Consider the following 21,233-nt stretch of genomic DNA (forward strand, 5'->3'; position numbering starts at 1 on the left):
TGTGTTCTTCTGCTCTCTAAAATCTGTACTGAGGTGTTTCTGTTTGGAGATGTGATTGACAGCTTTAGCCGGCAGAGGGCGGTACGCTGGAGACTGCAGGTTAGACACTGTGACTTCCTGTGCCATCCTTTGTTGCAGACTACCCCCCCCAACAAAGTAAAGACAAATTGACAAAAAGACCCTCATCGGATTTATAGTTTCAATGTAATCATTTTTAAATGTGTTTTTTTGCATATATTTTGTGCTACTTTTATGTTTCTATAGTCAAATGTTTCTTCGGTTCCAGCAAGATAGTGTAAAATCTATTGAAATAAAGAAAATCAAAGAAACGTTGTGTCCCAATCCTTTAGTCAAAGGTCTTGAAGCACCCTTTTTGTTTGCAGGAACGACTTTTAAAGTATATCACAGGTCATTTGAACATGTTGTGAGGCCAATATCTGGTCAGTGTTTTAATAGAAGTGGCTCCTAGCTGTCCGCTGTTATGCTTTCACCACACATGATGAACATTATGATAAGGCTCTGGGACAAACACACTTCATTTGTTGTTTCTTTGTCATTTCCTGTTGCTGCAGTGGAGCTTGTTTACAGGGGAAATACATTTCTATCTGAAGGGTCAACAATACTGCTTTAATGGATTAGTATTGATGGTGTAGAAAAAACAAACCGAAGACTTTGGTGAGTATATTTGTGAATATAAATTGTATTCTGATGTGTTGGCAACATTTTTTATTTTTGCAGTGTATTCCAAACACTTTGCTGAGTGTGAGGAGCATCTCCTGTGGTAGGTGAACCCAGTTTCCCTCAGACTTGCAGAATCAGTTCCATCTTTTACATTTCAATCTTAGAATTATCTTTAAAAAACACTATTTATAAACCCAGGCACATTTCTTGTTCATTTCCAACGTGTCTAATGTTCTTTGTTTTTCTCTAATGTTATTGCCTTCTATTTCCATAATACCTTTTTAATTGGTTCATTGACTGTCAGTATCAGTTATTTAGAAAATGCCAAAAACCCATATTTATGAGTGACAAAGCACTTTGGTGATGTGATGTTATAGAGTCTGGGGCATGGGACCAGCATCCATTGTTCACCTTTTATTAGTCTAAACTTAACCACACTTCAACAATAACTATGTTTATTTGCAACATTGATGTGTATTACATTAAATATGCACTGATATAGTGTAATTCCAAAATGAGGGCTAATAATAGTTTGCTTACAATCAAGAAAACTTCCTCTGACAGTTTAAATAACAATATGATTAAGTAACACGGCTTCAGTATCAGTTTCATTCCATTATCATAAGCTTCTCTTATATCTTTGTCATTTCTATTCTTCCACTGTCTCTATGTGGCACTAATCACCCCCCATATATTCCAGGAACTAGTAACATCATCCAGTGGCTGCACCGACTCCAGAGGCGTGGATTCCCAGCAGCTCTGGAGCCTCCTTAAGGATAAATAGGCTCTTCGCCTTTAACGGTACTGTACCCCACTGAGTGTGCAGACATACTGTTAGCCTATTGTTTTGCACATAAGAAGATGTGCCGTCTAGTTGTTGCTAATAATAGACAATCTTATTTTTACCACACCGACGCCTTATTGCATTATGGATGCCACTGGAATCCCTGCAAGATAGCGTGGGAATATTTCAGTAGAGGCTGCTCCTCTCTGGGCTAAATGCTCCAGCATCCCGCCTGTCTCTGCAGCAGCATCTCCTCCTCCTCTGTCTCCTTCTCTGCGCGCTGTTCCTGTGTCATGGCTGTGGTGTGAGTCTAGACTGCTGTGCGTGGGGATGCGTTTCTTTTATCCGCTGCTGTACACTTTATTCTCTGCATGCGGGGTTTAGGTCCACAGGATGCGAGAGTATAAGGTGGTGGTGCTCGGCAGCGGTGGGGTGGGGAAGTCCGCCCTCACGGTGCAGTTTGTCACCGGGACATTTATAGAGAAGTACGACCCGACCATTGAAGATTTCTACAGGAAGGAGATCGAGGTGGACTCCTCTCCGTCGGTGCTGGAGATCCTGGACACAGCCGGCACCGAGCAGTTCGCCTCCATGAGGGACCTTTACATCAGGAACGGACAAGGCTTCATCCTGGTCTACAGTCTGGTCAACCAGCAAAGTTTCCAGGACATCAAGCCCATGAGAGACCAGATCATCAGGGTGAAAAGGTGAGACACTCCTTGTATAAAGTCCTGTTACAATAGGGGTGATGCTAGCCTATTAAGGTCCCTTTAAATGGTCACATCCTGGTGGGGGAATGGACACCAAAAGTTGGTTGTGTTAGTGGAATAGGAATGTAATTGTCATCCTTTTGATTTATAGTGGAATACAATTCTCATCATGGAGAACCCCAAGGATCCTCCCAAGGGCCCTTGAAAGATCAAAATTATCCCACGCCAAAATGTAAGATTATTTTTACAATCAGGCCCAGCAGGAAACATGCCAAAATATCATCCCGCCTCTTCCTCTTGTGTCTGGATCCCCTCCAGCGCTGCGTGAGAAGCTGTAGCTCATATGTTCCCCATAAGAGGCCCAGCTGCGGCTCACCTGTCATACATCAACCCGCTGAACTCTCCCTGGGATTGATATCCTCTGTCTCTCTCACATGACTAACTCTGGATGGCTTTGATCAGTTCAGACCATTACTCAACAAATCCACTGAGCTCATCCTCGGCAGGGAGAGAAAGAGCGAAAGAAAAACTGGGATATTTCCCTTTGGTGGTCACATATCGGTCTTATGGTTTCCCTTAAAGGACATAGCCAGACCAGAGTGCAAGTGAGGAATCTATTTGTGTTTTAATCAGCTAAATCTAAACATTATGAAGGAATTGAAGAGATTGTTTGAAATCGGTTTGGTGTCATGTCAATCATTTCCCCTTTAAAGTTTAAAAACATTTTTGCAGATATCATCCCTGGTTTATTTTCTCCTCATCTGTCAAAAATGAAGGCGAGCATATTTACAATTAAACCCTCCAAAAAATGAAGTATAATAATAATTAAAAGGGCTACATTTCCTATTTCCTAGACAGCCTTTAAATTGTGATAATGGACATTTACAACAGTTTGGATAAGACATTTAAAGAAATAGGAGTGTCTGTTTATTGTGAAGGTGCAGCTAGGAGATGGTTAGCTTAGCAAAAAGACTGGAATCAGGGGCAAACTAGCCTGACGCCCTCCAAACTGCACAGTTGTCTATGTGCTGGACTTCTACCTCCGGGAATACACTGGTCCAACAAAAAATAGGACCAAATTGTAAACAAATATCCTTTAACCTTTAGGGTTGGTTGTCACAGAGTAGACAGAGCCATCCTGTGTCTTGGGGGAAATAAATCCTATCTCACATGCTGTGTTCCTCCTATTCCTCCAGCTTTTCATCAGTAAAACGGACAGAAACACAATTATCCATCTGCATGTTGTGTTATAGTAATCTACCTGCATAGTTTGGTGCAGTGCTTTTCACCTCCACACCCCCCACAGTTCCTGTAGCCCAGACGTCACAGGAAGCAGGAGAGCGACACTGCTGACAGAAACACAGCGGGACGAGTGGGTGAGGGAACTCCTTTTGAAAGGAGAAATATAACGAAGAATACAACTGTCTTGTGCCGCCTCTAGTCACTAGCCGCCACCCCGATGCAGCTGCCCACACCGCAGCAGCCACCACCAGCCTCAAGTGTATATCCATCAATATTTCATACTTTTATTTCACACTGCTCTGCGTCTGAAGTAGAGATTCTTACTGTATGTTTTCATTGCATTAGTGTCTCATTTCTAAGCGTGCAATGGGACAGTGCAAAGGCATTCATGCAACATCTCTACCAGTTTATATAAGGATAGGCTTTGTTGTTCTTTAAACATATGCAGACATTTATTTTTTAATGAAACAAGCCACACAATCAGCTCCTGGTCTCCATTAGCTGTCTCCAGGAGATCAGCCTCCCTCCTCCCAAACTTCTTGCTGAGCCAGCACCACACAGAGATATAGTATGTGCCCACTCACCAGAACTTAATGGGATTGTGTTGGCTTGGAAGCCAAGAACACATCAGGCCTCCATTAGGGAGACAAATAAACCAGAATGCTTATGCAGGAGGTGGGAGGGGGCATGGGAAAAAAGTGGGATGTTATGTGCTCTGTGGTGCAGGTGTTGTGAGTCCACATATCATTTTCATTGTGCTGAGTTATACTCGAGGAGGTGCAGTCAGTGTCAGGAAATACACTCTGCGTAATAGTTAGAGCAGCTGACAGGAGCTAAAACACCACCAGCACGTTAAAAGTATTGCTCTATAAAAATAATGTTTCTTTTACATTACACATGTGTATAACTGATGCATATGTTAGCCAGAACGCACCCTCTGACATACTTTACCCCCCTTAGACTCAAGCACTTCACAGTCTAACAAAATAAACCCATGTCGGTTGCTATCTGTGAAAACAACATCTGGGTGTAGCCCTCCGCACAATCTAATAATCTCCTGGCTTGCCTGTGAAGGTTTATTGTGCGTCTGCTCGGAGGAGGAGGAGGCACGTTCAAAGCTCTGGAGCTGCGTGTTCACGCTGCACTGATGCTGTGTCTAATAGCAGGAGGTGAGCATCACGCACCGCTGAGTGGGAATAGGGTGGAGAGACCAAAACTACATATCCCAGGGGGCACTTTGGTGTAGGTACAAAGCAACTTCCCGACCTCAGGCTTTTAGTGTTTGCCATCAGGATGGAAAGAGTTGTTAAGCAGCCAGCTTGCTTTAGTAAAGTGCTCGGTGTAAAGTGTTTTCAACATATCTCACAACAGCCCTGTTGCCCTGAAGAGGTTCTCTTATAACACTTTGAAGAACAAAACATGTTTCCCATATTTCTTATCATCAAGCAACACATCAGATTTATCTTATGACCCCTTGGGGGGGAATTTAAATAGCTTTCAAGTGTATCTGGGATTTCCCACATTCAGCTACAGAAGTGAGATTGATTGTGATTCCAGATCCTATGGGAATGTTTACAGAGCGACCAAAAGGATGTTTTGGCATAACGGGAAGCTTTTTTTAGAGGCTGTGTTTTCTGTATCGGCTTCAAACCTCAGAATTTCTTTCCTTAAAAGGGAGAATTGGGCTCCTTTTTATGTGGATTTCCAATCATTGTTGTTGGTAAATGTAGTCCATTGATAAACTCCTCAAAGCATGCTTACCGAAAAACCGGCCCCTGCTTGTGCCTCTAGTTCCTACATTTCCCACGATGCATTGTGAGCTCGCTATTGACTTGTTGTGCCTTTACTTATAAAACATTTAAATATTCTAGACAGTGCAGCTTCACTCTTTCCGTGTTGACCCTTCACAATAAAAGCCTGACTGAAATTCCCTCAACAGAAGGCAACCCAACAAGATAAGTAAAACTATAGGTGACGAAATAGTCAGTTTGTAGTTCTTCCCAGCCTCTTACTTTATACCTACATTTCACTTAAAGTGCATGGTGGTGCAGGGTTCATACACATTTCTCTTTTTAGTCCAGTCCTTTCAGCAGTGCTGCTCTGCTGTTGAAAGCCTTTTGTCGGGGGATTGGGAATGCAATCTGCAGCATTAGTAACATTCAAGTTTCCTCCCCTTTTATTACTTCTACACTTCTTTAAGTCTCACTTTGAGTTATTGTTCTGCTCAGAACAGCGGGAATAATATAACTAATTATTTCTTCTCTACTCCCATACTGCCTTTACTGCCTTGGCATCTTCAGTAAAGAAAATAACATGATCTGTAGGAGCTGGGCTGCACCATTAAAGATGGAAATGAAGCTTGGGGGTTTCATCATAACAGAAACAATCTGAAGATGTTTTCCATCTGCTGTGTTTATCACAGGAATGTGTACGCTTGTGTTATTTTGTTTCCTCTTCGAGTATGGGATGCTACGGAGACATTAGCTTTGTTCTCCAGCAGTAACACCCTTTGGGAGTTAACTCAGCGTAGGCACTATAGGTTTCTGTGAATACTCTGTCCCTTCCTAATCGCAGATATATGGCTGGTTGTCACCCAGCGTGGCTCCTCTAACTGCTAATTAACAGCAGATGCAGAGAGCAAAGAGGGTTGGAGGCCTTCAGGTTGGAAAGGCATGTGTTTTCTGTAATTTGCATGTGTTTGCCGGCGCTGTGGGGCTTGTAAAAACGAGTAAGTGAAGTCACTTCTGCTACTTAGCACAGCAGGTAGCAGTAATAAGGCCGTTGTACCCTAAAGCTAATTGGAAAATGTACGAATCCATCTTTTTTGTGAGGTATAAACACTGACTCTCTTTGTGTGCCTTTTCCACCACAGTAGGAATAACACCCTGCAGAGGCAAAGCGTGCTAACTGTGCTTTAAAGGCCACATGTATATCAGCTAGTTATTTAGGTTTCTGCTTCCACTGATGAGGATGCAGCAGCAGCAGCTTTTTACAAATTGACATCCAGATGATTGCGTCAGAAAAACCCTAACCCTGGACATCAGCACTTTCCTGTGAAAAGCCCCGCGGCGGATAACACTCTCCGGAGTATCGTTCTGAAAGAGTGTTTTCACAGCAATATTGTGGAAATGGATACAGATTTTTAACATCCATATCTCCTTATAATTTCATTTCCTGTCAACCACCTGCTGTTGCCTGTTCCCTGAATGCAACGTGACTCGCTCCCACTGCAAAACAAAAAGCTGCAGATTCGTACAGCCAAGCAATCCAAACACATTCCAACTGTGCTGATAATTCCCAGGATGCATAGCTGCCAACTCTTGTGCTGGACCCAAAACACGTTAGCAGTGTTTATTTTCTCCTGCTTTGTATTCAGTATGTTAAAAAAAAGTACTTTGCATTGGCAACCGTATCTCCCCCAAAAACCCTGAGAACATGTTTCATTTTGATGGTGTCATGGAGATACATCTGTTTAAAAGCTGTGGGTAAAGTGATACCATATCAAAGCAGTAAAGTTGCATGCAATAAACCAGTACAATTAGCCTGGAAACATCCTTTTAAACCCTTTTTTATATTAACACATTGCCCTAATTTTAAAGAATGGCCTCTGACAGTTATCTTATTGGCTTTTCTAAAGCATTGCAATATAAACAGTATTTAAATGTTGTCGCGGTTGAGCTAAGTTGATTGACTTTATGTACAGTTGAGTCAGTTAATCTATAACAGTGCTTCTCAAAGTGTGGTCCGTGAGCGCCCCCTAGTGGTCCGTGAGTATATTGGTAACATTTCACATTTGAAATTAATTAATTAATTTAAATTGTTCGCACTCTCGCGGGAATATCTCCGCAATGGAGCGAGTTTAAGTTTCACTTTCGATTGCATGATAAAGCCCAGATAAACACCTTCGTCACACATGTTGCCACTTGTTTGTACCATCTTCAGGCGATTTGTAAAAAACGATGTGTTTTTGGATATTTGTGGAGTTAGGTGGTCCTCGAGTGTTTTTTTATTGGTTAAGTGGTCCTTGGTATGAAAAAGTTTGAGAAACACTGATCTATAACGATGCATCACATTCACAATCTAATTATGGGTTTTTATTTAAAACCTGAATCTGCAAATAGATGAAGTGGAGTCAAAAGTATATCTTCCGAAATGTAGAAAGCAGATGAAAACATTAGCAAGAAACTCCGTGTTTAATGTCAGACATTGAGTGACATATTCTTCAATCACGCATGATATCAGCCTACAAGTCCCCGCGGGCTCACTTTCCTTCGTGCTGGGTTGATCAGATTCAGTTATTCTGACGAGGAGGGAGGTGTAGTTTGATGCTGCAACAAACACTCTGTAAAACCGCCCCACCGGGAAGCTGGCTCTCCCTGTGTCTTTTTAGTTATATATAGAGTTTCTCCTGCGAGGCTGTCACATTGCATACATGTCTGCATGGTACTCTCCTTGGTCACACTTCACCCTCTAGACTCCATCTTTTCCACGGCCATGCGAGATGCTCGTCCTGCTGAGGTCAGCTGGTGTGTGTGTGTGTGTGTGTGTGTGTGTGTGTGTGTGTGTGTGTGTGTGTGTGTGTGTGTGTGTGTGTGTGTGTGTGTGTGTGTGTGTGTGTGTGTGTGTGTGTGTGTGTGTGTGTGTGTGTGTGTGTGTGTGTGTGTGGTGTGTGTGTGTGTGTGTGTGTGTGTGTGTGTGTGTGTGTGTGTGTGTGTGTGTGTGTGTGTGTGTGTGTGTGTGTGTGTGTGTGTGTGTGTGTGTGTGTGTGTGTGTGTGGTGTGTGTGTGTGTGTGTGTGTGTGTGTGTGTGTGTGTGTGTGTGTGTGTGTGTGTGTGTGTGTGTGTGTGTGTGTGGTGTGGGGAAATGTCAAGCTGCAGGGAAGCTGTTGACATTTGAATTTTTCCTGAGCGAGTTTTCTCTCCTTGACAATCTTAAAGCATGTCTGGTAACCAATTAGGAAGAACTCCCTGACTTCATTTGTAATTATTTATTTATTTTACTTCCATTTGCACTTTTCAAGATGCTTTTTCAGTCATGTGAATCCCTGAGGGAGGTCAGCCCCCTTGAAGCTAGGGAGCCTCTGTTTTGCTCGAGGACACTTCAGCAGGTGCTCAGGTGTCCTCCACCTCTCTCTTTCATCTCCTCCCTCTCTCGGCCCCTCGTTGGCTCAGTGAGACGTGGCTCTTCTCCACGCCTCAGCTCTTCTCCACGCCTCAGCTCTTCTCCACGCCTCAGCTCTTCTCCACGCCTCAGCTCTTCTCCACGCCTCAGCTCTTCTCCCTGCTGAGCAGTGTGGCAGCAGGCCACCAATTTGTAGATAAGAGCTCATTTCTCAATAGCACCATCAGATCAATACGCCGCGCTCTGAATGCACTTAGGGATGACTGATGGTCGGGCTATTAGCTGGCCTGCACCATTACCTGTAGTGAGAATCTGTCCTCTCTGTAATTGACATGCTGTAGTTATTTAATTTGAGGAAACATGAAGGGCTTCTAAGTCAAATGAAATATCTAGTACCTGAACAACATGAGTATTTTTGTTTCCACAAGCATCATGGATAACCAATCATTGGAACTACTTTATTCTACTGAAGAAATAGTCCCCGTTTTAAATCTATATCTGAGAACCTCCTCCTATAAAACTAACTTTATCTGCATTGGTAGTTTTATTTTTTATGTGCAATCCCAAGTCCCCATGTTGGTATTACACATTGGAAAAAGTCTGGTCACATGTGCCGTAAAGTGTGTGCCTTCTGGACATGCTCTTACAATGATACTGTAGAGTTTTTTAATGATGAGAAACAAAGAGCTTATGTAAAGTAGAAAATAGTTATGTCCAAGTTACAAGGCCTATGTTCAGAGAGCAGCACATTAGCCTCATTCAATTATTCAATACGCTATACCATTACTCTCCACAGCCTGGTTTCCTTGTTTTGATGGATGGAGATGAGTGGGATGGTCGGCCACACACTGCGGGAACAAAGCTTTTCAAGAAATGCTTAGTGCGTTTTGGGAAAAGTGGAGAACGTAAAATCATTTTAAAGAAGAATTTGGAAGTCTTTAAATGTAAAGCTTGCATGCAGCAGGAGTAAATAGAGCATTGCAGTTATTTCTTTCCGCTGTGACAGTTTGCTAATGGGACCGCCCACTGATATCAGACACCGGGGAGGGGGGGGTGCAGGCCTCCTGGGAAGCTGAGCTGAATGTAGCTGTTTATCCCTCTCCTCTTGCTCCATTGTGCATTGTTCAAACCCCTTATTGTTTCAGCATCTAACAAATACAGTATGTAGGCCAACAATGCACACACACACACACACACACACACACACACACACACACACGCTCATGATGTCACTGAGTTTAGTCACCCTTAAGAAATTCAGCTTGCAACAAAGCAGGGAATTTCACATGCACACTCCTCTGATGTTCCTCTCTCATCTCCAGGTATCAGCAGGTGCCGGTGGTGCTGGTGGGGAACAAGGTGGACCTGGAGGAGGAGAGGGAGGTGTCCCCCAGCGAGGGCCAGGCGCTGGCAGAGGACTGGGGCTGCCCCTTCATGGAGACGTCGGCCAAGAGCAAGACCATGGTGGACGAGCTGTTCGCTGAGATCGTGAGGCAGATGGACTTCTGCCCCCTGCCGGACCGGAGGGAGGCGTGCTGCCCCGCCTGCAGCGTGCAGTAGCAGCCTGTCGGACGTGATGGATGGGAGGGGTGGTAGAAAATTAGAATGCAAATGAATTCATGTTAGATAGATTAAAGATGGAGGGGTTTAAAGGAAAAATCCACTCCTTCTAAAAACGGTTTCTACCTGCTTTCTGTATCTAGCAGAAGTAGACAAAGGTGGCAACATTTTGACATACATCACTCCTCGGACACAGGGTGGATTTTTCCCTTGAAAGAATAAAACAACACTTGACCTCCCACCTTCGCCATCCTTGTTAACAGGAGTAAATGTTCGGGGTTTCCCAAAGGCAGCACGGTGCCAAAACCATCTTAAAAAGCCATCGCCAAAGAGGATCATAGTGCGAAATGCTTCTTGGGAAACCAGCCATAGGTCCGAGCAGGGATGGCAGTGTTTTTGGTCCTCTTTTACTTCTGCTTGTGTTTTTCTTGTTGCACTTTTGGGACTTATTTGACAGTGCAAGACCAATCACCAAGTATCTGAACGGATGTCAAGTAACACCACTGTGAAGGAGTCGTACTGGAAGTTAAATTCACAGCAGGCCCGCCTACCTATGAATGAATGAATAGATGAACGAATGTTTAAAATAAGGAAACCGCACCTTTGGGGAAATTCCTTCAGAAGATCCCAACGTTGACATACTGTGGATGATGTGTGCATGACGTTGTACTGTCACACTGACATTGAGTACAATCAATCTCACCCAAAGAGACAGTATCAATCAACTGATCAAACAATCATTGAAATGTACAGAACACTTGTCGTTACACATTACGGATGATACAAATGCCTTGTTACATTGTTTGAAGTAAACATCAGTGTCAATGTATAGTTCATTTACCTTATTCACATCAGATATGTTAGTGGTTCAATGTGAGAAACACTTATTTTCAACAAAAAATAAATCTTTATGCACATATGTATCACGTGTTTTTATTCCTTGAATGATCATTTTGTTAGAAATATTACATTTTTCTTTAATCTGTAAAGACAGCTCCTCCTTCCAACTTTCAGCTCGGCTTTTGATCTCCATTTTGGCCTGCGTGGAAGTGATTTATGATGTGTTGGTCCTGCGGCGGCGCTCCCTGGCCAGGCGTCTTGCCGCTCCGGCTGCTGCCATTAGTGCCAACACTTACTGCTGATTCTGGTCCTGAAAGCTCCAACGAGCATTTGTCAAATTCTGAGCGCCATTAGAGTCCATTAGGAGGATGAAATTGGGGACGTGAGACTTTAAAGCCAAGATCATCACTTTGGATTCCATCCAATCAGCATAAGAGCAACAGTGTTTTAACACATAGGAAACACAAACTGAGGTCATTCAAAAATAAATTGAGGGACACTGTGACTAAAGAAATATCAAAAAAGTATTAAAAAGAGATACATGTTGATCGGGGTACTGCCATACTGAATGTAGCCAAACATTAAACATTCACACAGCAAGGTTTTTGATTTTATTTATTTTTAATGCACAGCTGCTGTATTCCTTTGCATCTCATCTGTTGAGATAATATATTATTAAAACAATAGCCTTCATCACTATTATCATCTGACATATGCATGATGACGCAGTTTGGGTGACACACTGTTACCTTATTGCTCCCCTCATCTGTTAATTCTGTTTTTAATACCGTTTTGATTCCATTATATGAAGTCACTGCTCACACAGTTTAAGCAGGAGTTGTTGGAGCTTGTGTTTTCTCAACGACTTTTAGAGCAATAGTCTTCACAGCGAGCAGAGCTTCGTTGCAGGCGTCGGAGATGTGAGATGGTGGAAGGAGGAAGCCATAGCGCCCGCGGTCCTGGAGCTCAAATGTGAACGAGTATTTGATGCCAAGTTTGTACGCCCAATCATCAGAACCTCCAGGAGCCAGGTCTGTTGAGCAACAACATTCATATGAAAGTCACTGAATTTACTATAGCTGATTTAGATTGAAAACAAAGCACTACTTACATATTGTATTTGCTCCAGGACCATATTTGTAGATATTTCTGTAATATCTATGGATTTGCCCGGCAGCTTCTTTGACCATTTCAAGCTTTACAAAAAACAACACATATTTAGAAAAAACTACCAAGAGTTTCCGTGTTTAACCTCAAGATGTGAGGGCAATGTGGTTTACTGCAACAGTGGACAGCTATCATGTCATGATCTCATCTATAAATGCAACCACTCACCAGCTCGCTGTGGTTCTCTGCTTCCTCTAAGGTGCAGGAGTACGGGAAGAGCAGCATCTGAGAGTAGGAGTGGATGCTGAAGTAGATCTGGACGATGTCCTTGTGGCTGCGCAGGAAGTCGGCCACGGCCTGCGTCTCTGGTTCAGACTCAGGGAAGGCCCCGCAGTAGATCTCAGTGCAGGGCTGATCAGAGGCTCCCTCCGCTGGAAGACACACAATCACTTTAGTTTATATAGGTGAGCCTCGCATATGCAATCTCAGACATTGTTTTTGAATGCATCGTCTTTGTGTTACTAGCTTTGGATATTTGCATCTGTAAATGTTTTCCGAAACAATGCCTTCTTTGCAAATCTTCACATAACATGTCACCAAGCTTTCACACTTCAGTAGCACTTATACACACAACAAACTTTCAAGATGTAGTCTTATCTATATTCTGAAGCTTTTTAGTGTGGGGTGTGTTCAGATGTCCTTCAAAGTCCTGTTGTAAAGTACAAATTGTTCCTAAAACATGGATCATGTTGATGGAAAAGGACTCACTGCACCAGTTGGCATCAAAGTTTCTGTTGAGGTCGACCCCGATGCATTTAGTGCTCATGTTGGTCGAGCGGTTCTTCCTCCACATCCTGTTCTGAGACAAAAGCAATTTAAATATCTTCCTTAACAACCATCCAAGCACTTATCAACGTACACATCATGTACTCTTACTGTTGTCCATGTGTAATGGTATCCATCAGGGTTCAAAACAGGCAGGATGTAGACATCCATGTTGTCCAGGATGTTAGTAATGTCTTTGTTTGACTGGTAAAATGACAGAGACTGTGCAAAAAAACAACATTGAAACCGTGGTATAAAACAAAACAAAACCTTGTTCTACAATACAGTACATTCCCACTTTATGATTACTATATTTAATATACTCACATATTGTACAAACCATAAGCAGAAAGCAGGAGAGATCCACTCTCTGGCATGGATCCCACAATCTATCCACATTGCTTTCTTATTCGGCCTGTTATTTACAGACAACTGAAAGAGAAAGGCTTCATTTAAATACATATTTATAAAAACAACTTTATTCACATTGCAGCGTATAATGTAATTAATCAGATTACCTTTAGAACATAGAGTGGACGCTTCTCAAATGAGGAGCCAATGAGAATGACTTTCACAGTGTCAGGGTTGTCCTGTTGAGTCCTGTTTATCCAGATATAAATCTACAATGGACACAGTGTGTTTGGATGTCAACATCCATTAACATGTGTGCATAAAATCACCAAAAAGTAAACGCTATGTAGCTAGAATATGATATTTAAAGATGGAAAGCATACATCCTCCAGGCTGTGATATCTTTCGTAGAAGGTCGAGCTGCTCCTCGGGTCAGTGGAGTCGTTCCTCGTCTGCATTTCAATCAGCTCGTTGGGGTTCGCCAGTAGCACCCTGAAAACACACAAGAACAACTCCAGACAGCTTGCTCAACTTGGATGAAATGAAATGTAATCATGTGTGGGACGTACTCGTGTGTTATGGCGTGTCTCTTCAGCAGGTCCTTGACAGTCTCTGAGCTGTTTGCAGGGACAAACAGGTGGACCTGAGTGTCTTCTTTAATATAATGAGGGGAAACAGGCTGCCACAAGGCTGTCTGGGAGAAATCAGGCAAACAAGGTGATTCACAGAAGATACATAAAATCACATGAAGAAAAATCCAACTCCTACCTCATATTGAGTGGAAACATTCTTCAAGATGTCTACTTGCTCCTGTGTTTTTGGGGTGATTGATAGAACTTGATCTCTAAATAAAAAGAAAACAAGGCATTAAAAAGTCCAGCTGATGCAGAACCTCACAATGTTTCCAAATGTATTATTGACAATGTGAGAATATAAGTGTCATTTGTATAAGCTTTATAAACGTTGTCATCTGCTTTTCAGAGTCCACGCATACAAGGCATGTTTGCATAAGTGTGTCACAACCTGTTTTCTTTGTGGAATTCAGTTGCCTCACAGATTAGAAATGAATAGGAAACGTGTTGTTGTAAATGTAACCAAATCAACTTACTGTATTTCTGCGCAGTGTGCCGGCTTCAGCAGTTTGTCCAAATTCATTAAAACAAAAAAAATCAAAAGAGCCTTCATGATGTCAGGAATCAGACTGGAAATGATAGACGTTTACTAGAACCATGAGGACAGCCAGGAACACATTATTGATTAGTACACTATTTATTTAGAAGTTAAACATTACTCTTTTAAAAGACGAGGGCATAGATCAGCCACCATGGCCTAAAGAGGGAGTATGTAAGTGTTGTTGTTCTATAATATACAGATGCCTAAATCAAAGTAAGCTTTACTAAAATGTGATGACACTGTATCTTCCCACCTCAACCAGGATACCAGTGATGTGATGGAAATTAACAAAGTACATTTAAGGCAAGGCAAGTTTATTTATATAGCACCTTTCAACACAAGGCAATTCAAAGTGCTTTACAAAAATGAAAGACATTAAGAGCATTAACCCTCCTATTATCTTCTTACTTTGGTGTTAGCGGTCAAATTTGACCGGTCCTGTTTTGACTGCTATTACATTAACACAAAAACCATTAATCATCACCAAATGTAATTTAACACCCTTTCAAACTGTACATATAGTATCAGACTACTGGTATACATGAAAAACTGCAGTAAATAATATACAAAGAACAGACACTGAACATGTATTGCGTGTGCCAGTTGTGATCCATGTGGGGGGATGGGCACATAAGAGCGGGAAATGTGTCAAATTGTTCTGTGTGTGTGTGTGTGTGTGTGTGTGTGTGTGTGTGTGTGTGTGTGTGTGTGTGTGTGTGTGTGTGTGTGCGTGTGTGCGTGTGTGTGTGTGTGTGTGTGTGTGTGCCAGGTGTGATTCACATGGGGGGATTGGGCACATAAGGGGGGGAACACATCTAGAGTGTGTGGGGGTGTGTGGGAGTGTGTGGGTATGTGTGTTTTATCTGATCCGGATGGTTACTAATTCCTTTTCTTTATGGCGGTCATTTTTGACCGGGAACACCATGGCTGATACAAAGTTGACTAAATCATCCAAAATGCAATGAAAGTGGTGATCAGCAATTTCATATGTTCAAATGTCTACTGTGAAGGATATCATAAAGCCTTAATGCAATCGAATGTAAAACAAAAAAATGTATGATTGATGAAAGTAGTAAATCGGTCAGATTTGACCCGAAGACAACAGGAGGGTTGCAGTTCTACTTCACTGCATTTCAGAGGCAAATACTGAAAATACTTCCACATAATAACTCTGCATCAACTCAGTGCAGTACCTCCTCCCCGCCACACGGGGGCGCCACACAGATATCAGTGACAGTAGAATGGACTAGAACAGGAAAGTGATGTGTTGTTCATTTGGCAAGATGTCGGGCCACGATCAGCTCGTCCTCTGTCTGTGCGAATTAACTAGGTAAGACACATCAGGATTCAAATGAACAATTCAAACGTCTATATATAAGATGTTCATTGTCAATTTCGAAAGTGTAGTTAAGAGCTGTTGTGGTAGCTTTGAATACAGTCCATGCTACTGCTACAATGTTGACGACACTAGGCTTATTGTTTGGTTGTAGTCTTCAGATAAATACATTACATGCTATAGTTTTGTCCTGTTTCTACGACTAATGTTGTTGGTGTTCTTGTTGTACTAACGGTGTTTATATAGTAGTAAACTAATGTTATATGTTGCAGAAGGTAATATCCCTTTACATTTGAACTTATTATGACTTTATTTGTTGCGTCATGAACACTAATAACGTGAATGAAGTAGTACTTTCTTGAAAATAAATTCACAAGTCTTATATTCTCCCACAGTTTGGTAACAGTTCAGATTGTGCCTGTAATATTGGCCTTTTAATCTTTTATGGTCACAGCCTTTAAAGATAAGGGTATTTACTAATCAGGTCTTTAATTGTGATTGAGAAGTCACATCTATGTCTTTAAAAAGCCTCAATGTGATTGCTTTTATTTTATGAGCTGTTCTAATTAATTAGCTTTACACGCCACCCTTCTCCTAGAATCCCTTTGAAACTTTCACTTTGAAACGTTGCATATAAATACGGTGTACTGTCCCTGTGTGTGTGTCAGGCTGCTGTGGAAGCTGCTGCTGCCGCTGGTGGTTCTGGTGCTGCTGCTGGTCGCGGTCGCGGTCCTGCTGGTGCTGGCCGTGCGCTTCTGGCTCCAGAGCAACAGGAGCGCTCGGCGGGCGAGGGATGGACGTCCCACCGTGGCCTTCTTCCACCCATACTGCAACGCTGGTGGTGGGGGGGAGAGGGTGCTCTGGTGTGCTATCCGGGCTCTGCAGAGCAGGTGAAGCTGATACATCATTTCTAGTTTTAGTTTTTAGTGTATCTCTGTTTCTTTTTGCGCAAATGTAATTATTTGTATTGTTTTATGTCTTATAAATATTATGTTTCATTGTCATTGCCATGACTTTTTTGTATATATTGATTGTTGTGTTTTGTGTCTTAATGTGTGCATATGTATAAATGTGTGGTTTGATTGTGTGTGTATATTATATATATAGGTATATACATATTTGCATAGATATTTTTATGTATATTTGTTTTTGTATTTCGATCTCTCTGTCTGTACACACAAACTGAAAGATTACATTTGACTTTGATAACTTCACTGTAGCTACTGTGCATATGATAATAAAGACTTTGAATCACAGGTATGTGAACATCAACTTCGTGGTGTACACGGGGGACCTGGGTGTCACGGGTCAGCAGATCCTGGACGGGGCGAGGCGGAGATTCAACATCGTGTTCCCCCGCCCGGTGCAGTTTGTGTTCCTGAGGCACCGGCTGCTGGTGGAGCCCAGCCTGTTCCCTCACTTCACGCTGCTAGGGCAGAGCGTGGGCTCCATCTTCCTGGGATGGGAGGCGCTGATGGAGTTCGTCCCGGACCTTTACATCGACTCCATGGGCTTCGCCTTCACTCTGCCTCTGTTCCGCTACCTGGGGGGCTGCAGCGTGGGGAGCTACGTCCACTACCCCACCATCAGCACTGACATGCTGTCTGTAGTGAGAGAGAGAAACCCCAGGTAATCACGTTTCTCTCTGTGTGTTTTTAACTCTAGATGAAGAAGTTAAATATTCTGCAAAATATGAAAGGGAGTAGGCAGCTTCTTCCATACTTAGTATGAGTAAGAAAGCCATTAATTTAAGGGGCTTTCTCACTTTCCAATTCATTAGTTTGAGGCGTTTAGTTAAGAGACATGCGGAACCTGCTTACTAACCCTTCTTGTTCACCCCAGGTTCAACAACGCTGACTACGTCTCAAACAGCCTGTTCCTGAGTGCCTTCAAGGTGGTGTACTACTGCCTGCTGGCCCTGCTCTACGGCATGGCGGGCTCCTGCAGCGACCTGGTGATGGTCAACTCCTCCTGGACCCTGGACCACATCCTGTCCCTGTGGCGCGCCCCCAACCGCACAAGCGTGGTTTACCCGCCCTGCGACGTTAGCGCCTTCCTGGACATCCCGCTGGAGGAGGACGGGGACAAGAAGTGCCACTCCATCGTCTCCATCGGGCAGTTCAGGCCCGAGAAGGACCACCGGCTGCAGATCAGAGCCTTCAAGAAGGTGCTGGACCGGGGGAGGGCGGGGCCGCTGAAGCTGGTGCTGATCGGTGGGTGCAGGAACCAGGAGGACGAGGACCGGGTGCTCATGTTGAGGGGCCTCTGCCAGGAGCTGGGAGTGGCCGACCGGGTGGAGTTTAAACTGAACGTCCCCTTCGAGGAGCTGAAGAGAGAGCTGGGAGACGCCACCATCGGACTGCACACCATGTGGAACGAACACTTTGGAATAGGTCATTAATCTGTGTTAATTGCAATAACCCTAAATGCAATATGCACTTGTGCAATTCAAAACATCTGCTCTTCCTTTCCCCCCCAGGCATTGTGGAGTGTATGGCAGCAGGGAATATCATTCTGGCGCACAAGTCCGGCGGTCCCAAGATGGACATTGTGGTTCCTTTCGAGGGGGCCCAGACGGGCTTCCTGGCGGAAGACGAGGACAGTTACGCGGAGGCCGTGGAGAGGATCCTGGCTCTGCCCCCCGCCGCTCGGCTGCTCATCAGAAGCAACGCTCGGCAGTCCGTGGCTCGCTTCTCAGATCAGGAGTTCGAAGCCTGCTTCCTCGCTGCCATGGAGCCTCTGATGGGAACGCTTGAACGATGAGGGACTTGTGTGCATGTACAGTTGATGTCATACTGACACTTTGAGCACATTTACTTTGATGCACTTACGGCCGCATTCACAGTGTTGGACTGATCTCTCACACAGAGGGCTGCTGAAGTTATCTTCTTTTGACTCAAATGAATAAAGACGGATTCAAATCATTCCTTTTTAAATGTCTAAATGCAGTTCAGAGGCCAGCCCTATACCAGTCAAATAAAAGCCGTCGTCAGGCAGAATCCAGATATAGAAACATGTGGTGTTCTCTTGTAGCGAGTTGTTTTTGTAAATAATTGACCCTCAAAATCCCTCATTGCATTTTATAGAACGCATTCCTTTTGTTAGTAGTTTCAGTTGATTTAAAAGAAGATGGGTAAATGGGAACGAGTGTATTAGACGGCTGATAAATGTTACTGGACTAAATATAAACATATTTATTGTTTACAAGAACTAGAATTCTCTTCATGCTCTAAATGTGATTATTTTTGATATTGACCATGAATGTAATAAAGATATTAGGGAATGATTTTCGACTGATTGAATAATTGTTTCAGTGTTGTCTGAGAAAGATACCGAACTGAGAAAATATGTTTATTCAGAAAATTGATGCAGCAAAAATACATTTAAAGTATCCTATAAATAATTAAAAGGGAAATAATAACCACATGCAGAAGTACAACAGCCATCAGTCCCTGAGATAACATCAACCCTTCTGTACGCCTTGATTGTTTTTGACAAAACATTTGTTTCCCGAGGTGAAGAATATTTAAAAAATGTAAAATAAATGCCTGAAAAGTAAAGAGAAACATGAGTTTTTTTAGATGTCTTAAACCAGAATCATCCTTATGCCGTCTTTCCTCTCTTCATTTCGAGCGCCTCCTGGATCCTCACATCCTACGGAGAACACACGTCTGACCCTGGCTGACAGTCACAGCCTCAGTGGGATGTTGGCCTCCTTTTCAGACAAAATTGGCATTTCCTGTGTGCTGTTCTCTCCGTGCTGTTTAAACAAATCAATATCCCTCTGAGCTCTGCTCTGGCAGAAATCCTTTCCCCACCTCAGTGTAGAATCACACTGATTGGAAGTTGCCCTCTGTGTTTGGAGGATTTTATTGCAAAAAAATATATATATATTTTCCATATTGACCTCTTTTGGCCAAGACATCCAGATGTGTTGTCAACAATGTTGAAGTTGTTTAAATGCAATAATATATAGGATGCAAAACATTCTATAATTGTGTGTGTGTGTGTGTGTGTGTGTGTGTGTGTGTGTGTGTGTGTGTGTGTGTGTGTGTGTGTGTGTGTGTGTGTGTGTGTGTGTGTGTGTGTGTGTGACTAGTCCAATGAATCAGAATAATGTCTGCCTCTCCCGCAGTAACCCCCACAGCGGCCAGCAGGTGGCGCTCGCCCTGATGGAGAGCCGAAGGAAGTGGCTGAGGAGGAGGGGCAGTTTTATACTAGTTGTAAATTGACTAAATAATGCCTGGGAGTAGATTAGTCACTGTGCTTCAGTAAACTCTAAAGTGGTGTGCTTTAATACAGATTCACGTTAGGATTTAAAGGTAATTTACACACCATTACAAAGTTATCTTCAGTGTTTGGTGACTGTTGAACATGAATGTAATTATCCACTGTTTGATTATCATTCATGAACGGGAGCAGTGTGTTTCTGCAGTGGCTGTAACTGAATGTACACACTGTGCTGTGAGAATAATGTGTACAGCCAATTACACTTAACGGTATAATATAACATCAAAATGTACTCGTTATGCAGAATGGATCTTTTCACAGTATTATATTTATCATATATAAAACATCGTAAATGTAGGCCTACTTACTTTCCACTGCCTATCGGTTGTTTGGTTGTTGTTTTTTTTTACAAAAGTGAAGTTTGGTAAGGTGTGTATTGGCTTTTCCAGCTCGTTCTGGGTACCAACGTTAAAAGTACGCTTGTTTATTTATTCATTATCAATCATAGCATGTATAAATCCTCAAAAGTGTGTGTCTTGTAAAATACAGATGTATCGTAGAAGTGTGTTTTGATATACTATAACTGTATACCATTAAACTGTCATATTCTGCACATTTCTTATACTGACATACATCTTATAAGAATATAATACATATATCAGTTAAAATAAGTGCTTCAATATAGTTAACATTGCTGGAGGTATACACACATATTGATAGATGTTTTGTAATGCACTGTTGAGGAACCTGCAACCCAAGTTTTTCATTCATTGCATAACTACACCGTAGTTGTGTATAATATTATATGTTAATAAACCTCAGAACATCTTGAAATCTTGAAAGGGATGTGCAAAATAGTCTTTAATTAACTATTAGTAGAGAATAACGAGTAATGAATATACTTTATAGGGATGCTATTAATATCTAATAATGAAATTAATAAAATTAAATAACGTGCTTTAACCACTAGGTGTCCCTTTATATCAGCTGTGCACCTCTATTATTTGTATCTGCATTCAATTGTCACACCAATTCATGGATGTAGCAAATGTTGTTTTGTTTGTAGAGAAGCTATCATTTGGGCCTGGATGGTTGCTCTCGGGTCTTCAGGGACTGGTCAGCTTTCTGTCCCCAGAGTCAGAACTAAACATGGAGAAGCAGCATTCAGTTGTTATGCTCCAAATATCTGGAACAAACTCCCAGAAACCTGCAGGTCCGCTGCAACTCTGACTACTTTTAAATCCAGGCTGAAGACTTTTCTTTTCGCCGCTGC

General features: G+C 42.6%; 3 protein-coding genes across 3 annotated transcripts; 2 read left to right on the forward strand and 1 right to left on the reverse strand.

Annotated features, from left to right (window-relative positions):
- Window positions 1-484: 484 nt before the first annotated feature.
- Window positions 485-11,017, forward strand: LOC117546931 (ras-related protein Rap-2a-like). Its single transcript, XM_034217359.1, has 2 exons — window positions 485-2,172; window positions 9,861-11,017. The coding sequence occupies exons 1-2, from the start codon at window positions 1,859-1,861 to the stop codon at window positions 10,096-10,098; spliced, it is 552 nt and encodes a 183-aa protein (XP_034073250.1). The 5' UTR covers window positions 485-1,858; the 3' UTR covers window positions 10,099-11,017.
- Window positions 11,018-11,519: 502 nt separating this feature from the next.
- Window positions 11,520-14,522, reverse strand: cpb2 (carboxypeptidase B2 (plasma)). The gene is made up of 11 exons (XM_034217347.1): window positions 14,330-14,522; window positions 13,990-14,065; window positions 13,791-13,915; window positions 13,605-13,713; window positions 13,389-13,490; window positions 13,198-13,302; window positions 12,982-13,092; window positions 12,814-12,904; window positions 12,274-12,476; window positions 12,050-12,134; window positions 11,520-11,971 (listed from the first exon to the last, which is right to left on the reverse strand). The coding sequence occupies exons 1-11, from the start codon at window positions 14,404-14,406 to the stop codon at window positions 11,766-11,768; spliced, it is 1,290 nt and encodes a 429-aa protein (XP_034073238.1). The 5' UTR covers window positions 14,407-14,522; the 3' UTR covers window positions 11,520-11,765.
- Window positions 14,523-15,633: 1,111 nt separating this feature from the next.
- Window positions 15,634-19,290, forward strand: alg11 (ALG11 alpha-1,2-mannosyltransferase). Its single transcript, XM_034217230.1, has 5 exons — window positions 15,634-15,724; window positions 16,399-16,620; window positions 16,988-17,359; window positions 17,573-18,123; window positions 18,210-19,290. The coding sequence occupies exons 1-5, from the start codon at window positions 15,657-15,659 to the stop codon at window positions 18,491-18,493; spliced, it is 1,497 nt and encodes a 498-aa protein (XP_034073121.1). The 5' UTR covers window positions 15,634-15,656; the 3' UTR covers window positions 18,494-19,290.
- Window positions 19,291-21,233: the final 1,943 nt, after the last annotated feature.

This window comes from Gymnodraco acuticeps, unplaced genomic scaffold (genome assembly GCF_902827175.1).
Source record: "Gymnodraco acuticeps unplaced genomic scaffold, fGymAcu1.1, whole genome shotgun sequence".
NCBI lineage: Eukaryota > Metazoa > Chordata > Actinopteri > Perciformes > Bathydraconidae > Gymnodraco > Gymnodraco acuticeps.

What these genes read in the sequence shown, in the direction of transcription:
- LOC117546931 (XM_034217359.1), top strand. Translation starts at nt 1,859, where the DNA reads ATGCGAGAGTATAAGGTGGTGGTGCTCGGCAGCGGTGGGGTGGGGAAG. An exon ending in CAGATCATCAGGGTGAAAAG is followed by an intron (nt 2,173 to 9,860) that starts GTGAGACACTCC and finishes TCTCATCTCCAG; the next exon opens with GTATCAGCAGGTGCCGGTGG.
- cpb2 (XM_034217347.1), bottom strand. Translation starts at nt 14,406, where the DNA reads ATGAAGGCTCTTTTGATTTTTTTTGTTTTAATGAATTTGGACAAACTG. An exon ending in ACCATTACACATGGACAACA is followed by an intron (nt 12,905 to 12,981) that starts GTAAGAGTACAT and finishes CTTTTGTCTCAG; the next exon opens with AACAGGATGTGGAGGAAGAA. An exon ending in CAGAGAACCACAGCGAGCTG is followed by an intron (nt 12,135 to 12,273) that starts GTGAGTGGTTGC and finishes TTTTTTGTAAAG; the next exon opens with CTTGAAATGGTCAAAGAAGC.
- alg11 (XM_034217230.1), top strand. Translation starts at nt 15,657, where the DNA reads ATGTGTTGTTCATTTGGCAAGATGTCGGGCCACGATCAGCTCGTCCTC. An exon ending in TGTCTGTGCGAATTAACTAG is followed by an intron (nt 15,725 to 16,398) that starts GTAAGACACATC and finishes TGTGTGTGTCAG; the next exon opens with GCTGCTGTGGAAGCTGCTGC. An exon ending in GTGAGAGAGAGAAACCCCAG is followed by an intron (nt 17,360 to 17,572) that starts GTAATCACGTTT and finishes TGTTCACCCCAG; the next exon opens with GTTCAACAACGCTGACTACG.